Genomic DNA, 21,188 nt, shown 5'->3' on the forward strand with positions numbered 1-21,188 from the left:
ATACTGAGTAAAACTCATCCCTTTCTCCCCCATCCCCATCTTATGTCATTTTTCCCCTTAAATTTAGCTTCAGAAAATCATTTCTATAAATCAAAAAACATCACCCCTAAACGTAGTCATTTTTCCAAGAATCATTGCTCTGCCCCTTTTTTTTTTTTTTTTTCCCTCTTTTTGCCGCAGTTCTGTACTACGCAGCTGTAAGGTTTGCTGCAGTCTCTCTCTCTGGTCCCTAGGGACAGCATCTCCAAAATAAACAGGATTGGTCTCTAGAGCTGGCAGCATCCGTCCAGAGCTCTAGCAGGCTACGCCGATGCTAGGGTAACCTTAGGATGCTAAAATCTCCGGAGGACTCTTAGAGGGACCTAGGTCCCTTTTTTTCTCTCTAGGAAGGCACCTGTACAGCACCCACGTTGGGGTCGTCTAATTCTTCGTTGCTAGGTTCGTGGGGTCGGAGGATGTGGAGCGGGAACGCCAGCGCGCCGGAGAAGGCCGCCGAGGCCCCAGCCCCAGTCCGGGAGGTGGTCCAGCAGAAGCCGACCCCAGCCTCAGCGATGGAAACGACCGAGCCGAAGACCCCCAACCCAGTCCGGTATGGGCTCCTGCATAAGGCGGGGCTGCCCCCAGTCCCCATCCGGAGCGGGATCCCTCACGGGCCCGGCCCCGGGCCGGGCCCGGCCCCCGCCCCCGCCCCCGCCCCAGCCCGGGAGGGGATGCTGCAGAAGGCAACCCTGGGCCCCGCCCCAGCCCCGGATGGGATGCGGGCGAAAACCATCCCGGGCCCGGCCCTAGCTCCAGCCTCGATCCCAGTCCCAGCCCCCGCATCCGGGGGGGGGCGGCCGAAAGCTACCCTGGGCTTGGCCCCGACCCCCGTTCTGGTCTCGGCCCCGGCCCCCGGGGGGGTCCGACAGAAAGCGACCACGGGCCCCGCCCCAGTCCAGGAGGGGGGCTGGCCCAAAGCAACCCCGGGCCCGGCCCCGGCCCCACCCCTGGCTCCGGCCCCCGGGGGGGTCTGGCCGAAAACCACCCCGGCTCCGGCCCCGGCTCCGGCCCCAGCCCTAGGGGGGGTCTGGCTGAAAGCAATCCCGGGCCCGGCTCTGACTCCGGCCCTGGCTCCGGCATCGGCCCCCGCATCGGCCCCGGGGGGGTTCGGGCCCCAAGCAACATCGGCCCCGGCCTTGACTCCGGCCATAGCTCCGCCCCCGGCCCCGGCCCCGGCCCCCGGGGGGTTCAGGCCCAGTGCAACCCTGGCCCAGACTCCGGCGATGACTCCGCCCCCGGCTCCGGCACCAGCCCCCGGGGGGTTCCGGCCGCAAGCAACCCCGGCCCCCATCCTGACACCGGCGATGACTCCGCCCCCGGCCCCCGGGGGGTTCCAGCCAAAAGCGACCCCATCCCCCCTCCTGACTCCGGCGATGACTCCGCCCCCGGCCCCAGTACCAGCCCCCGGGGGGTTCCGGCCCAATGCAAATCCGGCCCCGGCCCTGACTGCGGCGATGACTCCGCCCCCGGCCCCAGCACCAGCCATCGGGGGGTTCCGGCCCAATGCAAACCCGGCCCCCGCCCTGACTCCGGCGATGACTCCGCCCCCGATCCCAGCACCAGCCATCGGGGGGTTCCGGCCCAATGCAAACCCGGCCCCGGCCCTGACTCCGGCCATGATTCTGGCCCCGGCCCTGACTCCGGCCATGGTTCCGACCATAGTTCCGGCCATGGTTCCGGCCCCGGCCCCCGGGGGGTTCCAGCCAAAAGCAACCCCGACCCCGGTCCTGACTCCGGCGATGACTCCGCCCCCGGCCCCAATACCAGCCCCCGGGGGGTTCTGGTCCAATGCAACTCCGGTCCCAGTTCTGACTCCGGCGATGACTCCGCCCCCGGCCCCAGCACCGGCCCCCGGGGGGTTCAGGCCCAATGCAACCCTGGCCCTGACTCCGCCCCCGGCCCCAGCAGCGGTCTTCGGGGGGTTCCAGCCAAAAGCAACCCCGGCCCCGGTCCTGACTCCGGCGATGACTCCGCCCCCGGCCCCAGCACCAGCGCCCGGGGTGGTCTGGCCCAAAGCAATCCCGGCTATGGCCCCGGCCCTGGCCCCAGCACTAGCCCTTGAGGGGGTCTGGCCCAAAGCAATCCCGGCTATGGCCCCGGCCCTGGCCCCAGCACTAGCCCTCGAGGGGGTCTGGCCCAAAGCAATCCCGGCCCCCGTCCTGACTCCGACGATGACTCCGCCCCCGGCCCCAGCACCAGCGCCCGGGGAGGTCCGGCCCAAAGAAACCTCGGCCCCGGCCGAGACTCCGACGATGACTCCGCCCCCGGCCCCAGCACCAGCGCCCGGGGAGGTCCGGCCCAAAGAAACCTCGGCCCCGGCCCAGACTCCGGCGGTGACTCCGCCCCCGGCCCCAGCACCAGCGCCCGGGGGGGTCCTGCCCAAAGAAACCCCGGCCCAGACTCCGGCCTTGGCTCCGCCCCCGGCCCCAGCACCAGAGCCCGGGGAGGTCCTGCCCAAAGCAACCCCGACCGAGACTCCGGCCTTGGCTCCGCCCCCGGCCCCAGCACCAGCGCCCGGGGGGGTCCTGCCCAAAGCAACCCCGACCGAGACTCCGGCCTTGGCTCCGCCCCCGGCCCCAGCACCAGCGCCCGGGGGGGTCCTGCCCAAAGAAACCCCGACCGAGACTCCGGCCTTGGCTCCGCCCCCGGCCCCAGCACCAGCGCCCGGGGGGGTCCTGCCCAAAGCAACCCCGGCCCAGACTCCGGCGGTGACTCCGCCCCCGGCCCCAGCACCAGCGCCCGGGGAGGTCCTGCCCAAAGCAACCTCGGCCCAGACTCCGACGATGACTCCGCCCCCGGCCCCTGCACCGGCCACTGGGGGGACCCAGCCCAAAGCAACCTCGGCCCAGACTCCGACGATGACTCCGCCCCCGGCCCCTGCACCGGCCACTGGGGGGACCCAGCCCAAAGCACCCCAGGCTATAGCTCCACCCCCAGCCCCAGCGCCCGGGGGGGCCCAGCCCAAAGCACCCCAGGCTATAGCTCCACCCCCAGCCCCAGCGCCCGGGGGGGCCCAGCCCAAAGCAGCCCAGGCCCAAACCCAAGCCTCGGCCCAGGCCCCGGCCCAAGCCCCTGGGGGAAGCCGGCCAAAAGCAACCCAGGCCCAGGCCCCGGCCCAAACCCAGGCCCCGGCCCAGGCCCCGGCCCAAGCCCCTGGGGGAGGCCGGCAGAAAGCAACTCCGGTCTCGGTTCCAGCTCCAGCCCCAGTCCCAGCTCTGGAGCCTAATCTAGTCAAGGTGAAGACCGAACCTGTCCCAGTCCTGGACTTGACCCAGAACAAGGCCGCCCCAGACCCGGCCCAGGAGGAGCGGCGTCTGCGGCGCCAGCAGCGACGGCAGCAGCAGCAGCAGCAGCAGCAGCAGCTGCTACTGCAGCAACAGCAGCAGCAGCAGCAGCGCCTGCAGCAGCAGCAGCAGCAGCAGCAGCAGCAGCAGCAGCAGCAGCAGCGCCTGCAGCAGCAGCAGCAGCAGCGCCTGCAGCAGCAGCGCCTGCAGCAGCAGCGCCTGCAGCAGCAGCGCCTGCAGCAGCAGCGCCTGCAGCAGCGCCAACAGCAGCGCCAGCAGCAGCGCCAGCTACTACTACGTCAGCAGCAGCAACAGCAGCGACAGCAGCAGCGCCTGCAGCAGCGCCTGCAGCAGCGCCTACAGCAGCAGCAGCAGCAGCGGCACTATCAGCGGCAGCAGCGGCGCCTGCAGCAGCGACTACTCCAGCAACAACAACAGCAGCAGCAGCAGGCTCAGCAGCAGCAGCAGGCTCAGCAGCAGGCTCAGCAGCAGCAGGCTCAGCAGCAGGCTCAGCAGCAGCAGCAGGCTCAGCAGCAGCAGGTGGCTCTGCAGCAGCAGGCTCAGCAGCAGCAGGTTCAGCAGCAGCAGCAGGCTGTCCGGCGCTTAAACCAGGGGGTGATTCGAGAGGAGCTGATCCCGGGCCCAAACCCAGTTCGGGTGGTGTTACGGCGGAAGATAGGCCAGACCCCTACCCAGGGGGTGGTCTGCTGGCAGAAGAGTGGCCCGACTTGGGTCCTCGAGGTGGTCCGGGAGAGGCCCATAGTGGTCCCTGTTCCTGGGGTTGCTCCTGCTCAGGCCGAGGAGCAGAGGCTGCAGGAGCAGAGGTTGCGGGAGCAGAGGCTGCAGCAGCAGCAGAGGCTGCAGCAGCAGCAGCAGCAGAGGGTGCGGGAGCAAAAGGTCGGGGAGCAGGGGGTCCGGGAGCACGGGGTCCCTGAGCAGGGGGTCCAGGAGCAGGGGGTCCAGAGGAGGGCCAACGGGAAGGCAGCAGTGAAAACGGCCCCTCAGGTCCTAGACGTAGACGCCTACATGGACAGGAAGGCCAAAAAGGAGAAGAGGAGGAGGGAGAAGGAGAAGAAGAGGAAGGAAAAGAAGGAGATAGAGGTAGTGGACTTGGTGGACGATGATGATGATGATGTGCAGGTGGTGGAGGTGAAGAAGGATGATGATGATGATGTGCAGATAGTGGAGGTGGTGGAGGTGACAGATGATGATGATGATGTGCAGATAGTGGAGGTGGTGGGCAATGAGGCAATTGAGGTGGTGGATCTGTTGGATGATGATGATGATGATGATGACTTTAACTACGGGGTAGCCGGTCCGGCCCCCAGAGAGAACGAAGACGAACTGTGGTTCCAGATTCTTCAGATAGAGGATTTTGGAGGGCCCTTGGGACCCTGCCTACCTCTGTTTGAGGACTTAGAGGACTGGACCCATACTCGGGTCCGATCCATCATTGCTGGCTGGGTGATGGATTATTTATGCATGAATATCTGCCATGCCTTCTGTGATGACCTCTTGGAGGAATTCAACCAGAACATCACTGCCATGGAGGCGGTTTCTTGTGGGGTCCACAATCGTTCGCTCCTTCAGCTAAAAACTGTGCACATATGTCAGTTCCTAAAAAGAATCTGCAAAGGGAAAAGCGTAGATATGCGCTTTGATGGTAACACAGTAAGTACTCCCTTGGAGTCAGCATTGGCTATGTGGGTTAGGATGGGCTACTCAAAAGATGTGCGTTTTGAAGATATCTATGATTTACTCCGAATTCAGGCTGTAGCAATATGCCTGGAGAAAAAAGGTTTCCGAGAAGCAGAGGCAGTCTTTAGGAGAGTGTTTGGTGAAAATGACAGCAACAGGCCTCTGAAAAAGATCCTGTTCAGAGTAGTGGCTAAGAAAGATCCTAACCATACTTTTTTTAGCTACTTCAGCTATGACTGCCTGATAAGGAAAGTCAAAGCTTTCGTGCACCACGTGATAAATGAAAAATCTTCAAGCTTTCTGATCAAGAAAGCTACCAAAATAGTGAAAAATACTCCTGCAACAGGTACAGTTGTCAGGGAGGTTGAAGAAGAACCTAACCACATTGTCATTGACGAGTATCCAAAATTTCTAGTTAAGTCTGATATGAATTACTTTTCTCTCACCCAAATGAAACGGCGAAAAACAAAGCAGAGAATTTTGGATGACACAGGTGGAGAAATGGGCCCTCAAAGGAAAAAGGCCAAGCAAAAACGCAAAAACATCGTCGTTGACGATGTAGAAACCATCGAAGATGACTACGAAGATGACAATGAAGCAAGCACCTCGGACAGACCCTCTGGTAAGAAAAGGAGATCCTGGACCTGGGAGGAAGACATGAAGCTGAGATCCGGGGTGAAAAAGTACGGAGAGGGCCAGTGGAAGAAAATCCTCGCACGCTACGAGTTCCAAGACCGAACAAACGTGATGTTAAAGGACAGATGGCGAACCATAAAGAAGGCCGAAGAACTTTCTTCAGACAGTGAGGACTGAGTGTGTCTGTAAAGGTGAACAAAAGGTAAATCAAAAGATCAATGGGTTTCAAACTTAATCAGTCAATGTTGTGTTCTGAAGTTTTAAAAATGTTTCGGTGTGATAGTATATTTTCTCTGAAACAAAGTCATTTGACAGGCTTCTTCTTACTATTTTCTTAAGCCTTATACTCACAGGAAAAGTCAGGTTTCTAAACCGTGCCACATACTTTCTTACATACACACATGAAGCCTAAAGAAGAAAAAAAATTCTGACCTTTATTCTCTTCGGTTTACACGAAATAACCTGAAAAAGTCTTATTAAACCAAATTTGAATGTGCTGGGTCACTGCAGAATATTGTCCCCTTAAACTAGGGGACAGTGGCCTGGTTTTCTGGTCTCAGTATGTCATTTAAGTTTTAAGGCTCTCTGATAAAATCCTAAGTGTACAATGTTACTTCAGCATTATATATCTTCCCACGAGGGAGATTGACAACAATTAATGATATACCTACAACAAAACTTATACTGTTAGGAAGTGACACAGCCCTGTCTGGGTTTGTAAATTTCCTTCCAAACAAAGATCCATCTTCTTTCTCTCCTTCCTCCTCCAACGGAGGAAGCAAAAACAAAAAAAAACAAAAAACTCAAAAAATACAAAAAAATACAAAAAAACAAAACAAAAAAACAAAAAAAAAAAACCAAGTGAAATCCTTGTTGTGAACATAAATGGTCATTCAAAGAAATCTCTGCTTTTGGCTATGTTTAAAAAAATGAAGTGTCAATCTGCCCTCTGAGTGTGTCATCTTTCTATCAAGAAATGGGTAACCTGTTTCATCATGATCTTCTTAAATTGTGATTGGTTATTGTGATCAGAGTTTCTAAGTCTTTCAAAGTTGATTGTCTTTACAATATTGTTGTAATTGTATAAATTGTTCTCCAACTTTGTTCCAATAGACATTTAACTTAAATGTTAGGCTAGACTTCTGTAGTACATGAAAATGTACACCAAGTTCTATAATTTTGATGTTATTTAACATAACGCCAGCAAAGTGGTTGAATTGTACTGTGAACGCTTGAGACTTGATACCTCAATTAGCAATTTTAATATCACTCTGATTATTACTGCTTAGCATAAGTGTGTTGTTCACTTCTCCAGGATTTTGTTCTTTACATGTCTTGGTCAAGGAATATATAGAATGACTTATTAGTAGCTATCAATGTACCAAATTAGCTAGAATGTGTTTCTTCCTTAAATTAGCAAACTAGAACAAGTAACATCTGCCAATTTCATTTATGATAATTCTAGAGTTGCTTGGCCTCTGTTATATTCGTGGAAGTTTGTATATAGAATTTAAGAAAGTGTGTCTGTGTGTTCCTTCCATTTCCTATCAAATTCAGTCTTTAAAAAATAAAACTTTTCTGTTTCAATGTTCCAAATCTTTCTCGCAGATTCAATTATTTATACAGCAGCAGCAGAGCCAAAGTAATTGGCTGTTCCAAATGAAAAGCCCTTGTCTGGCATCTTTTTTGCCTTTAAGAGGGGAGAGGGGGCAACGAGAGCAGAATCACCATGGGTTTTTCCTTTTTTCTTTAGAAATCTTTTGTTTTTAAAGAATCCAATGGGGAAATAAGGTTCACTGTCATCTTTATGGGGATGTGTCTGTTCTGTAGAATAAGGACCAGACACACAGGCTTATCTTGCCAGTCTTCCTCTGCTTATAAACCTCCTAAAGTTTACTGTTTGCTCATGCTGGTATTCTCAGTGTCCCCCATTTCCTATTTTGATTTCACACTATTCCCTTTCACGAGCAAATTAGCCAGCAAGCTGTCTGCAGCTCTCCTACTGCACCCTCCCTACTCCCAGCCCCTCTTCTCTGAGGGAAGGTATGCTTTGGTATAAACCCAGCTGCTAATGCCGATTCACATCAGCGGCCATGCTGATCTGGGCTGGACACGTGGCTGTGCAGAGCTTTTCTGTGATTCTTACAATGTGCCAGTACAATCAAATAAGATGACATACATAAAGCCGTTTTCACACTTTAAGGTGCTATATAAATGCTAGCTATGTTATGACTGTTCGTAGTAGCATTTTATGAGACAAATATCCTAATACCTATACCGGTGAAGGCTGAAGCAAAATAAATCACAAAACAGCATTATTAATGAATATCAAATACATTTTTAAAATAAAATCCCTGCAGGAATTGGTTTTAAAACTCATTCACTATGATCAAGTTAGATTTCTAGTGAGGATGCACAGATGTTCCAAAAATACAAGAATAATGAATAAGCACAGCCAAAACAAAAAGATAACAAAACCACATTATAGATTTAGATGCAGAAAAATCCTGTGACAGAGTACAACTCATTTAAGCTAACCACCCTCTATAACATAGTCAGAGGAAGATCTTGTTTATATGATAAAAAAGAATTTAAAATCCAAAGCTAGCATTATGTGCATTTTTTTTCTTTTGCAATAAATCAAGTAAAGCAAAGATACTCCCTTTCCCTCATGTTATTTGACATGGTTTAGAAATGTCAGTAGAGCAAAAAAAAAAAAACAAGACTTGAGAAATTAAATACATAAAAAGAGACAAAGAGGAGAATTGTCCCTATTTGCTGGTGATTTACTTATAAAGCCCTGAGGAATCAGCAAAGAAGAAAAAACAAAACAATTAATTGCTTCATTAAAGTAACTGATTTTTTTTTTCAAGATATGCTCACAAAATCAATAGTATTTCTTTATAGCAATAACAAAATCCAGGAGGAAATACTAGAAAGGGAAACCCTATTCAAAATAACTGGAAAATGAATGCAATATCTAGGAATCAATCTACCAAAGCACATTCAATAACTGTATAGATCCAGTTACAAAATGATCCTTTAAGAAATAAAGAGGGCTATTCAATGCTTATGGCTAGTTCCAATGTGATAAAGATGACAATGCTGTCAAAATTAGCTTTACACTAACAGTGCTGTATTACCGAACTACCAAAGGGGGACTTTACAAAGGTAGATAAAAATCAAAATCTTTTGGAGGGGAAAAAAAATCTAGAATAAGGAAATAATGAAGAAAAAAAAGAACAAAGGAAGAATGAACAGTTCTCGACTTGACATTATTTTACAAAACAATACTCATCAAGTCTATCTGGTGTGGGTTAAAAATTAGAAAAATAGATCAGTGGAAGAGACTAGACAAGAAAAAATCATAAATAACTGAACTTAGCACAGCATTTGGTAACTCTGAAAACATAAATTAATAAGGAAAGGACTCTCTGCTTGACAAAAACTGCTGGAAAAATAGAAAGCAGTCTGTCAGAAGCTAGGTCAACATCTTACATATACTCCCCCCCCAAAAAAAAAATTTAACAAGGGATATGCAAACTGAATGTTAAAAATACAATTTACAAGGGTGGGAGATCATATACCTTTCACAGCTGTGGGTGGCAGTGGATATTTTTTTTTCACTTAATAGTATTTTTTATTTTTTTCCAATTACACGTAAAGATAGTTTTCAAAACATTCAGTTGTAAGATTTTGAGTTCCAAATTTTCTTCCTCCTTTTCCTTGTCCTCACCCCCCCCCCAAGACAGTAAGTGGTCTGATAGAAGTTATACATATACAGTCCTGTTAAACACCCTTTCATATAAGACAAGTTGTCAAAGAATCAGAAAAAAAGGGGGGAAAAAAGACAAAAAAGAAAAATAAATTTTAAAAAGTGAAAATAGTATGCTTCAGTATATATTCAGTCTCCATAATTCTTTTTCTGGATGTGGATGGCTCTTTCACACCCAAGTCTTTTGAAACTGTCTGGGATCACTATATTGCTGAGAAGAGCTAAGTCTATATAGTTCTCCTGGTTCTGCTCACTTCCCTCAGGGTCAGTTTATGGAAATATTTTCCATGTTTTTCCAAAATCTGCCTGATGATCATTTCTTATAGAGCAAGGATACTCCATTACCTTCATATACCACATGTTGTTCAGCCACTCCCCAATTTATGGGCACTGCCTTAACTCCCAATTCTTTTGGTGGCAGTGAATTCTTAGTTTTATCTATAAGATAAAACAGATCATTTTGACTAAATAAAATTGAAAATCTTTTGCATGGACATGTTGATGGTGGTGGGAAGGGAATCTCCGATAAAGGTTTAATAGTCAAGATATATATGTAACTGGCAAACATATAAGACCAAAAAGCAATTCTTTGGTAAGTGGACAAAGGATATGATCAGCAATCTAAAAAAAATTGCAAACTATTAACAGCCATGTAAAAGAATGTCTCAAATCACTAATGATATGAGACATGATAACATCCAGCAAATTGGCAAAGGAGACAAAAGATGGAACTAGTGGTGGAGGGACTGTGGAAAGAGAGGTACACGAACGCATTGCTGGAAGAGTTGTGAATTGTTCCAACCACTCTGGAAAACACTTTAGAATTAAATAATAAAATGCTTAAAAGGTCCATTATCTTTGATCCAGAGATTCCGCTGCATGGAACACACCCCACGGGGAGCAAAAACAAAAAAGAAAGGCCCCACGTACACCATCTTATTTTTCAGAGATGTCAGTCCTGTAGGCAGCATGCAGCCTGCAGCCTGTAACACAGCCCAAACCAGATTAAAATGTAACTGGGAAATATCTAATAAAATAAAAAAATATAGTGAAACCCAGATAATATTACATTTTCAAACTATATCAATATATAGCCTACAGGGACCCTCATTAATAGTTTGGTGGCCCCCCCTTTTTTTGAGTTTGCCAGCACTGATTTATAATAGCACATTTTGGAGTAACAAAAGCCAAAAACCAAAGTAGATGTCTACAGATTGAGGATTGGCTAACCAAAGTGTAGTATATGAATGGCATGGGATATTATGATGCTATAAGAGAGAAAATGTGACTGGAGAAGCCATTCTGTGGGTCAAAATGTATTTATTAAGAGCTGCTGTGTGCCAGGCACTGGGCTAAGCACTGGTGATTCAAAAAGGAGGCAAAATACAATCCCTGCCTTGGAGAAGCTCACAGTCTAACAGGAAGACAAGAAACCAAACTGTGTGGGGGGAGGGGAAGGAACGAATAAAGAAAAGGAAGGCATTAGAATTAGAAGGAGTTGAGACAGGCTTCCTGGAGAAGATGAGAAGTCAATAGACAGAAAGGAGGAGGGAGGACATTCTAGGTATGAGGGAAGGCCAGAGGAAACTCCCAGAGACAAGAGATGAGTGTTTTGTTCCTGGAACATCCAAGAGGTCAAATGTTGCTAGATGGAAGAGTAAGAAGACCGGAAAGGGCTACAAGAGGTCCAGGCTGGGAAGGGCTTTGTGTGCCAAAGCATTCTGTATTTGCTTTTAGAGGTAATGGGGAGCCACTGGAGTTTATGGAGTAGGAGAGTAACATGGTTGGACCTGGGCTTTAAAGATCACTTTGGTGGCTGAATGAAGAATGGATTGGAAGTTGAGAGAGGCTTGGGGCATGCAGATGTTCCAGCAGCTGCTGCAATAGTCAATAAGAGGTGATGAGGGCCTGCACTAAAAGTGGTGATAGTTTCAGAGGAGAGAAGAGGGCATATTTAAGAGATGTTGCCAAGGTGAAATCACCGGGTCTTGGCAACAGATTAGCTATGGGCGGAAGGGGAGAGAGAAAAGAGTCCAGGTTGCCAGCCTGAGGGATTGGGAGGATGGTGTTACTGTCAACAGTAAGAAGGAAGGTCAGAGTGGGGAGGGTTTAGAGGGAAAGAGAATGTTCTGTTTTGGACACAGTGAGTTTAAGACGTCTGTGGAACATCTCTAGTACAAGATTCTGAAAGAAAGGCAGTTGGAGATTCGAGATTGAAGGTCGGCAGAGAGAGTGGGGCAGGATAGAGGTAGATTTGAGAGCTCTCAGTATGAGCTGACCAAGTAGTATGTGTATGGAGAAGAGAAGAGGGCCCAGGACGGGACCCTGCGATACTCCTATAGTTGGAGGATGTGATCTGGATGAGGTCCTAGGGAAGGAACGATTGGCTAGGTAGGAGGAAAACGAGGAGAGAGTGGTGCTGTGGAAACCTAGAAAGAAGACAGTATTAAGAAGAAGGTGCTTGAGTGTCAAAAGTTGCAGAGGTGGAGGCGAGGATTGAGAAAGAGCTGTTGGATTTGGCAAAGAAGAGAATACTGGTAACTTTGGAGAGAGTTATTTCTTTCTCAATAGTGTTTTAGTTTTCCAACTACATGTAAAGAGAGTCTGCCATTCATTTTTGTAAGATTGACTTCCAAATTTTTCTTCCTCCCTCCTTTCCTTACCCCCTCCCGAAGTCAGCAAGCAATCTGATATAAATTAAACATGTGCTATCCTTCTGAACGAATTTCCATTATTTGTCCTGTTTAGTGAGAAAAATCAGACCAAAAGGGGAAAAAAAAACCATGAGAAAGAAAAAGCCAACAAACAAAAAAGGTGAAAATACAATGCTTCCATCCATATTGAGCCTCCATAGTTCCGAGTGAGCAGCTCCAATGAAATGATGAGGTTGGAAGCCAGATTTTAAGGGGTTAAGAAGTGAGAGGAAGAACCTATGGTACAGCGCCTTCAAAGGGCAGAGGAGATAAAAGGACAAGAGGAGGGGGAGGTTTCTTGAAGATCGGAGAGATGTGAGTATTTTTGTGGACAATACAAACAAGGTGCAGGTACATAGGGAGAGATATAAATGAGTGCAGTTGACAGAGAGGGCAATCTGGTGAAGGAGACCAGGTAGAAAAGGATCACTTGAGCATATCAAAGCTTCAGAGGGAGAGAAGGCAGTTAGATGGCGCTGCAGGGAGACTCACCTTCCTGAGTCCCAGGCTGGCTTCAGACACTTACTAGCTGTGTGACCCTGGACAGGTCACTTTACCTGTCTTCCTCAGTTTCTTTATCTGTCAAATGAGCTGGAGAAGGAAATGGTGAATCGCTCCAGTATCTCTGCCAGGATATCCTTAACTGAGGTCACAGAGTCAGACAAAACTGAAAAACTACTGGACAACAAAGGATTAGAAAGCAAGGGAAGATATGTGAAATGATACAAAGAGAAGAAGAACCAGGAAGAAGACAATCCATATAGCACAAATGTAAAAAAAAAAAAAAAAAAAAAAAAAAGAAAGAATAATCAAAACCAAATCCTGTGAAACCATAATAATCCAACTTGAACTCAAAGAAATGAGAGGTATCTCTGCTTCACAGATGTGGAGGACTATGGGTACAGAACACTGCATTTGCTTCTGACTTCCACTTCCCTTAATCAGCCCCTTTCATCTTCTACTTCTGCCCTCCCTTCTCTCAAATCTTCCCTCTTCCTTTTTCTTTCCCTTTACCCCATTTCCCTATAGGGTAAAGATAAATTTCTATACCCATCAGTGTCTCTGGGATTCCTGTTTTGAACCAAATCCAAAGAAATTAAGATTCAAACAACGCTCACCCCCCTTCTTTCCCTCTACTGTAATAGGTCTTTTGTGGCTCTTCGTGTGATGTAATTTGCCCCATTTTACCTCCCCTTTCCTCTTCTCCCAGTACAATCCTTTTTCCAGCCCTTAATTTCTTTTTTACATCATCATATCAAAGTCAACTTCTACCCCCACCTTCTATGTATATCTTCTAGCTGCCCTAACAAAGATACAATTCTTAAGAGTTCTAAGTAGCATATTTCCATGTAAGGATGTAAACAATTTAACCTTTAAATAATATAGATTTTTTCCTGTTTACCTTTTTTGTGCTTCTCTTGAGTCTTGCATTTGAAGATCAAATTTTCTGTTCAGCTCTGATCTTTTCATCAGGAATGATTGAAAGTCCCCTCTTTTACCGAATGTCCACCTTCAGAACACTGCATTTAATGGCAAACTTTTTTGATATGTTAAGTGTTGAACTTTTTCTTTCTTTTCAAAAAGTGTTTAATAAATGGCATTCCAGGAGCAGAGAGAGCGAGCATTATTACACTGGGAGATATTGTAATGCCACAAGTCTCCTTGAACTGCCCCACCTCAGTCATTCTACCCCAAACCTCAGGCTAGCATATCACCCTTCCCTCTTGATCATCAGAATAATTGATAAGGATAAAAGATCTTATATTTTAGAATATCAGATGCTACTCCCCATCCCAATCTATTACAATAGCAGATACCTTTTCCCATCAGAATATCAGATATCTTTCCCATCTCGGGCACCTCTCCATTATATCATCCCCATCCGCTCCCCATTATGTCTCCCTATTATATTATATTATTATTTGATATAATATATATATTGTATAATATATATAATATATTTTATTATATTATATTATGTGTCTCCCTATAAAAAATATCTACACCCCACATTCGGGACTGGATACTTGGAGACGAGAGTCCGATCCAGTCAATTGACTTACTCTCAATAAATTAAATTATTATAACTCTCTAACCTCTCTCTCGCCTCAGTTTCTCCAGAATTACAATATAGGTATTTATTAAAACAAAAGATTAAATACTTACTTAAAAGAAAGAAATGTGTATAAATATCTAATAGTATTGAAAGTTTTCAGATGCCAGCTATGGACCTCTTGTCAGGGTCTATACTCGATCATTGATCCCCCTCATTTTTACAACTGTTTGCTTCTGACCCACTCTTACTGAAACAGCTTCCTCAGAGGTCATTTTCTCAATCTTTACTTCACTCTTGTCAACAAGCCCCTATTATGCACCCACAACCGTACCAAGTATTGAGGATACTGAAAATTGGTACCTCAAGCTCACACTCTCATGGGGGAGACGACAAAGAACTATCTTTAAACAAGATTAATAGATATAAGAGAGAGAATCTCAGAGGGAAGGCTAGTACCAGGGTTGTGGGAGACCAGGAAAGGCTTCATTCAGATGACAGGGTAGCTGAAACCTGAGGGAAATCAGGGAACCCAGGAAAGAAAGGATTCCAGGCATAGGGGACAGCCGGGGAAAATACCAAAGCTGGGAAATGTAAGGAACAACAAACAGGTCAGTGTCACTGGATCACAACTAGAAAGGTGGGAGGGGACCAGATTTGTAAAGGGTTTTACAAGCTATTTGATCCTGGGGGCAATAGGGAGCCAATGGAATTTACTTACTGGGAGGGGGAGGCCATGGTCAGTTGTTTTTTTGCTTTCCTTTCCCCCCTTAATCTCTTTGGTAACTCTTGAGATAGTTGGCTGTTGGTTTCCTGAATACTCTCTTCTTCCTTGGCTTACAGGTCATCTCTCTCTCCTGGTTTTACTTTGACCTGACCATTTCTTCTCCTGGTTCATTGTTCAACCTCCCCCCCCCCCAACACACACACACATGGGATGTTCTGAGACTCACCTATATTCATCAGCTCCCATTGTTTCAATGAGCACATAGGTACAATAAGTAGGCACTTTCAGGAGTAAGAAAATGAGTTGAATTGAAACTTTATTTGTAAACAGATACAATTGTCACAGAATTAATGACTTTTAACAGTACTGCTCAAAAATAATTTTTGTAGAACATGAAAAACTTTTAGCATTTATAAAGCACAGTGAATACATGTCTGCCTTGAGAAGCGTCATCCTCAAAGGATGAAAAGAAAGCTGAAGTCAGGGATCTGGGAAATTTCAAATCTATTTTTCACAAAATCTGTAAACGAAGCAAAACAGAGTTTGAGAGAGAATATTTAAGGGATTGGCAGGGGGAATTGATCCAGATGCATGTGTGCCAGGTATTGTTCTAAGCACTGGGAATACAAAGAAATAGGGAAATTTTCCCCTGTTCTCAGAGTTTACATTCTAAAGGGACAGACAAAATGTACACATATAGGCATATACAAGATCCACAGAGAATAGGTACAAGATAACCTGAGCAGCAAAGACACTGGCGGCTGGAGTTAAGGAGAGAGTACACTTGGCAGACTTGGGGGAGGGAGGGGAAGAGGGCAGGGGACTTGGTGGCTGGGGGGCTGGAAAAAGGTCTCCTGAAGCCGAATTCGTTTGGGCTGTATATCTTGAAGGATTCTAAGTGGGGGAGGTGAAGGAAAACATTCCAAGCATGGCGATAAGCCAGCACAAAGGTACTGAGAAGACTAAAATGGAGTGAGAGAATCAAGAAGTAGGCTAGTACAGCTGGATTACAGAATCCAGGAGGAGAGAAGTAAGGTGTCAGCAAGTATGAGAGAAGGTGCAACCAGTGCTAGGAAAAGGGACTAGGGCTGCCTTGTTTTTTCATTAATACCCAATTAGCAGGTTGATTCACTCTCCAGATCAGTCTACCCAGAAACCTCCATCATTTAAAAGGCACGGCTAAGCTAAACTTCTCTCTTTTCATTGGTAAAACGAGGAATTAGGGGTCTGGTGAAATGTTGCATAAATTGTCCAACTCAGTTGGTTTTGCTTAAATGATCTTTTTCCTAAGGGAAGGTGAGTTGGGTGGGGAGAGGAACAGATAGATCTAGTAAAAACAATCAACATCAAAGTAAGCCTTTAAAAGCACAACAAATAATATTTCATGATATTAGGCCTGTGGCAATGTCAATGATTTTTGAATACATGGTGGCTGAGAGTGGGGTAGATGCTCTTTCAAGAGAAAAGATTGGGTCTGTTCAGGGGGCACCTACTTTATGCAAAGATACTTGTCAGCCTTCCAAAGAGGGTTTTCACCCTTCACAGGAAAAAAAATGCTACCCCACTCCCTAAAAAGAAATTACTATGGCTACACATCCCAGCTTCTGCTGGCCAAGAGTCGTCAAATTAGAATGCTATCATAGCTGAACTCAGACTCTTGTATTATAAAGTTGCCCTATAGGCAAAGGCAGAAATTAAACTAGATTCGATCATTATAATAAGAGAGCGGAAAGCTTGTCATTTCTTAGTGTTAATCTGGAAATTCCATTGTTACTTCTTCTTGGTCATCATTAATGGTATAGGTTGGGAAGCTGTTGAAGTGTAGCTCTTCTAGCGGTGTCTCAAGGTGCTGAATTAGAATTCATTTTTTAAACCTGAAAGTAGTTATAAAAAAAAAGAGTTAGTTAACCAGCATATCTTTAGTCAACCCGCATACACTGTTCAAGTACTTTCCATATGCTAGAGGCTGAGGGGGATGTGAAGATGACTTAAGATGTGTTGGGTACATTACAGTCTCATGTTGTTAAATCAACTGGGGCCTTCGCTGTTGCACGTCAATTCTTTTCTTCTTTCCGAGTTGATTCATACTCCCTGAAGTGTCTATTCTAAATGTATATCCTAATCCTTCCCACTGATGGCATCTCTTCCTTTATGGAGAAAATCAAGGTCAGTAGGAGTCTGTCCTTACCTCTGCCTATCCAAATCCTTCTCCTTCAAGACTACATCTACACTTCAACAACAGTACTATACGATGATCAATTCTGATGGACGTGGCCCTCTTCAACAACGAGAGGATCCAGATCAGTTCCAATAGAGCAGTAATGAACTGAACCAGCTACACCCAGAGAAAAAACACCGGAAAATAAGTGTGGACCACAACATAGCATTTGCACTTTTTCTGTTATTGTTTGCTTGCATTTTTGTTTTTCTTCTCAGGCTTTTTTTTAACCTTCTTTCTAGATCCAATCTTTCTTGTGCAGCAAGGCAACTGTATAAATATGTATACATATATTGCATTTAACATATACTTTAACATATTTAACATGTATGGGACTAAGGGAGGGGGCAAGGGTCAATGCTGAAAAATTACCCATGCATATGTCTTGTCAATAAAAAACTATAATTAAAAAAAGAGCAAGAAGTCTTCTCCAATATCCCTATTTATTGTTGTCCTCTCCTTTTTCAACTCTGTATTTATTGAGATGTCTATAAGATTACATCTTACATCTTATATACAGATGTAATAGTTTCCTGTCAGCTCCAAACTGATGATACCATAATCTCAAATAAGGAAAAGGGGTATGTGTTCAGGTCAAGTAGTCCAAGTTACCATATAGACTGTGTTTGGAGACTGAATTGAATCTGCATCATCTGGAAGTCAAATTCTGGAATCCACTCTTCTGAATCCCTATCTCCTGTGCTTTGTCCCTATGCCTGAAAATCCGACTTATTCTGGTTGGCTGAAAATAAGAATATCTTATGCTCATCATACTGTACAAATAGACCCTGGAGTTCTTCTCCACCAATTATGGCTTATATAAATAAAGCTTGAATCCAAGTGGGTTCTTTTTCAGAATACTCAACCAATCAACAAGCATTTGTTAAGCATATACCATGTACCAAGCCCTGGAGATACAAAAGCAAAACCCAAGAGTCTCTATCCTCAAGGAGCTTCTTTGCACAGAACTACAGAGAGCTCTTCTTTTAAGGAGAGTCTATAGTCCAAGAAGCACATCTTAGCACCTCCAATATAAATCAACCTTCTTCTTAGGAAGGCCATAGGCTTCCCCAGTGCTCTTTCAAAAGGGAGCTTAAGGAAGTAGAAAGATGAGTAGACTTAAAAGACTGAGTCTGAAGCCTGGATTTGCCACCCCCTCCTCCACCCAGATTTTTAACCATCATTGATCATGTGACCCTAGGCAAATGACAAAGCTTCTCTGACTTACCCAGATGTACGACAGCGTCGCTAGGATCCTTATTATATTGTTTGCCTTCTCAAGGGGTTGGTGAAGGCCAGGAGAGAGGGAGAGAACTTGAAACTAAATGGTCAGACCTCATCTCTGATACTAGCTGTGTGACTCTGGACCAGTCACTTCACCTATCTGCCTCAGTTTCTTCATTGGTAAAATGGGAATTATGATAGCACCTACCTCCCAGGACTGCCGTGAGAATCAGATGAAATAATAAAGTGCTTTTTGCATACTGCCTGGCACATAGGAAGCACTACGTCAACATTTGCTCTTAATATTATTAGCACCACATACTGTTTTGCTTCTGATAGTATACAGCATTATTATATTAATGTTCACTCTTATTACACAGTTTTCCATTTGATAGTATACTCTGGCTTGATAAACAGCATTATTACAAAATGCTCTGATTTCTGACCCAGATTTGGCAAAGTTAACACACATGACTTCTCTAGAGTAGGGCTTTCCCTCTCTCCCAACACAGATTGCAGCATAGTTAGTAAGAAGTCCAAGAAAGTTTGCTTGAGACGCACCTAGAAGCACAGAGCTGGTTAAAGTTCAGAAACCCAATTTGGATACAGGGTGTCCTGCGTCCAAGCCGTCTTCCCACTATACCTAGCTTTGGCCATACTTTCTACTTACTCTAAAGAGATACACACCATTATTGATCAGGATATATACTTTCCCAGAGTAGGGTTTTCTCTCCCTCAACACATTCAGAAGTCCAAAGGAGTCTGCCATTTATGATGGGTACATCTTCAAAAGTTCCCTTCCCTACTTGCCATTAGAGAATGCATTATTGTCATCATTGCTATTTACAACTGATGAAGAGTCTGGGCCTATGGTTTGAGGTCTCATCTGGGGATTTCTACAATTAAGAAGTTAGAGTGAAGTAACGACAGCACAGCTTATCAAAGTAGATGAACAGTTTTCAAAAGAGAGATATAAACCATCAATAACGATGTAAAAACGACCCACATCGCTAAGACAAATGCAAATTAAAGGTCTGACAACTGCCCTCCTATCTAGCAAATTGGCAAAGCTGACAAAAGATAGAAACAGTCACTGAGAGGGGCAGTGGGAAAACAAGCACCCAGATACTCCATTGATGATACCATGGACCGGTGCACCTATTCTGAAGAACAATTTGAAATTAAGCCAGAAAAGCTATCAGCTGAATCATAAAAATGATTCATATCCTCTGATTCAACTAATTTCGCTAGTAGGCATCCCTATTTATTGTCCATGGAGGGCAAATGGCAAAGCACTCACAGATACCAAAATATGTAGAGCATCTCTATCTTTTGTGGTAGCAAAGAACTAGAAATAAAGCAGGCACCCACCACCTGGGGAATGGCTGAAGTGATCAGGGAACGTGAAGGGAACGGATCCTATTGTTCTACAAGAGATCCTGACAACGAAGAATTCAGAGCAATGTGAGAAGGTATGGAGAAAGTAAAGTCTATCGAAGAAAGCAGAACTAGAAGAATGCTATATACAATAACTCCAATAATATAAAGGAAAACAACAGGCATCCAAATTCAGATTAAATGCAATGACCAACCTTGGTTCCAGAGGGTAGATGATGAAACACACTTCCCTCTCCTTTTGACAGAGTGGTGGGGGGCTACAGCTGCAGAATGTCACACAGGCTGTCAGACGTGGTCATTGTGTTGGTTGTGTTTACCTGTTTTGCTTTTTTACAAGGGAGGTTTCTATTGGAAGGGTGGGAGTGGAATATATGGGGAAGTGACTGATGTTTTTAAAAAAGGCATCAATAAAACTGGGGAAAAAAAAGGACTCTGGGAGGGGAACTCAGTGCTATTAAGTGACCATGCCTTGCCAAAGGATATGAACAGTTATTAGGAGAAGAAATGTAAACTATTGACAATCCTATGAAAAAATTATTTAAACAATAAATTGTCATTCTTTGGTCCTGTCTGGCTCTTCGAGACTCCGTGGGCCACGACATGCCAATGCTAGCATGGAGTTTTCTTGGCTTGCCATTTTTTTCTCCAGTAGAATAAGGCAAAGAGGGTTAAATGATTAGCCCAGGATTCCACCACTAGCTAGTATCTAAGGCCACATTTGAATTCAGGTCTTCCTGCCTCCGGGCCCAGGGCTCTATCGTTTGAGTCACAAAATGCAAACTCAAACAATTTTGTGGAATATCATTTCATACCAATCAAATGAGCAAATTCAATAAAAGTTGGGAATAATCAGTGTTGGAGAGGCTATGGTAAGAAAGGCACACTAACATGGTTTGGGGCGGGGGCTATGAATTGAATCAGCTCTTCTAGAAAATAATTTGGAATTATGTGAGAAAAGTGACTAAAGCTGTTCATACCCTTTGACCCAGTACTCCCATGTGTATCCCAAGGAGATCAATGACAGAAATATCCTTTATGTACCAAAGTATTCATGGCAGCCCTTTTGTAGTAGCAAAAAGCTGGAAACAAATTATGTGCTCACCAATTGGTGGAATAGCTGAACAAACTATGGTACATGAATCTGATAGAATATTACTGTGCTATAAGAAATGATGACTATGAAGAATTCATAGAAGCATGGGAAGACTTGTAGAAGTGATGCAAAATGAAGTAAGCAGAGCCAGGAGAACAAAATACAATGACAAAGGAAAAACAACACAATTCAGATCAAATACAATGACCAACGTTGACTCCAGAAGACTGATGTTAAAACACACTTCCTTCCTCTCTCTTAAGGAATGGCAAGCTGCAAAGTAGAATGTTATATGTTTTGTCAGTCACAGTTGTGTATCAGATGGTTTTGCTTTACAGAGATATAAGCAG

General features: G+C 45.7%; 1 protein-coding gene across 1 annotated transcript in view; it reads right to left on the reverse strand.

Moving 5' to 3' along the window:
• Positions 1–15,204: 15,204 nt before the first annotated feature.
• LOC141548461 (integrator complex subunit 6-like) overlaps positions 15,205–21,188 on the reverse strand; it is a 59,042-nt gene continuing 53,058 nt past the window's right edge. Inside the window, exon 17 of the mRNA XM_074277349.1 lies at positions 15,205–16,779. Within this exon, the coding sequence (XP_074133450.1) occupies positions 16,760–16,779 (20 nt within the window). The 3' untranslated portion in view covers positions 15,205–16,759. The remainder of the gene's footprint in view (positions 16,780–21,188) is intronic.

Source organism: Sminthopsis crassicaudata, chromosome X, assembly GCF_048593235.1.
Source record: "Sminthopsis crassicaudata isolate SCR6 chromosome X, ASM4859323v1, whole genome shotgun sequence".
NCBI lineage: Eukaryota > Metazoa > Chordata > Mammalia > Dasyuromorphia > Dasyuridae > Sminthopsis > Sminthopsis crassicaudata.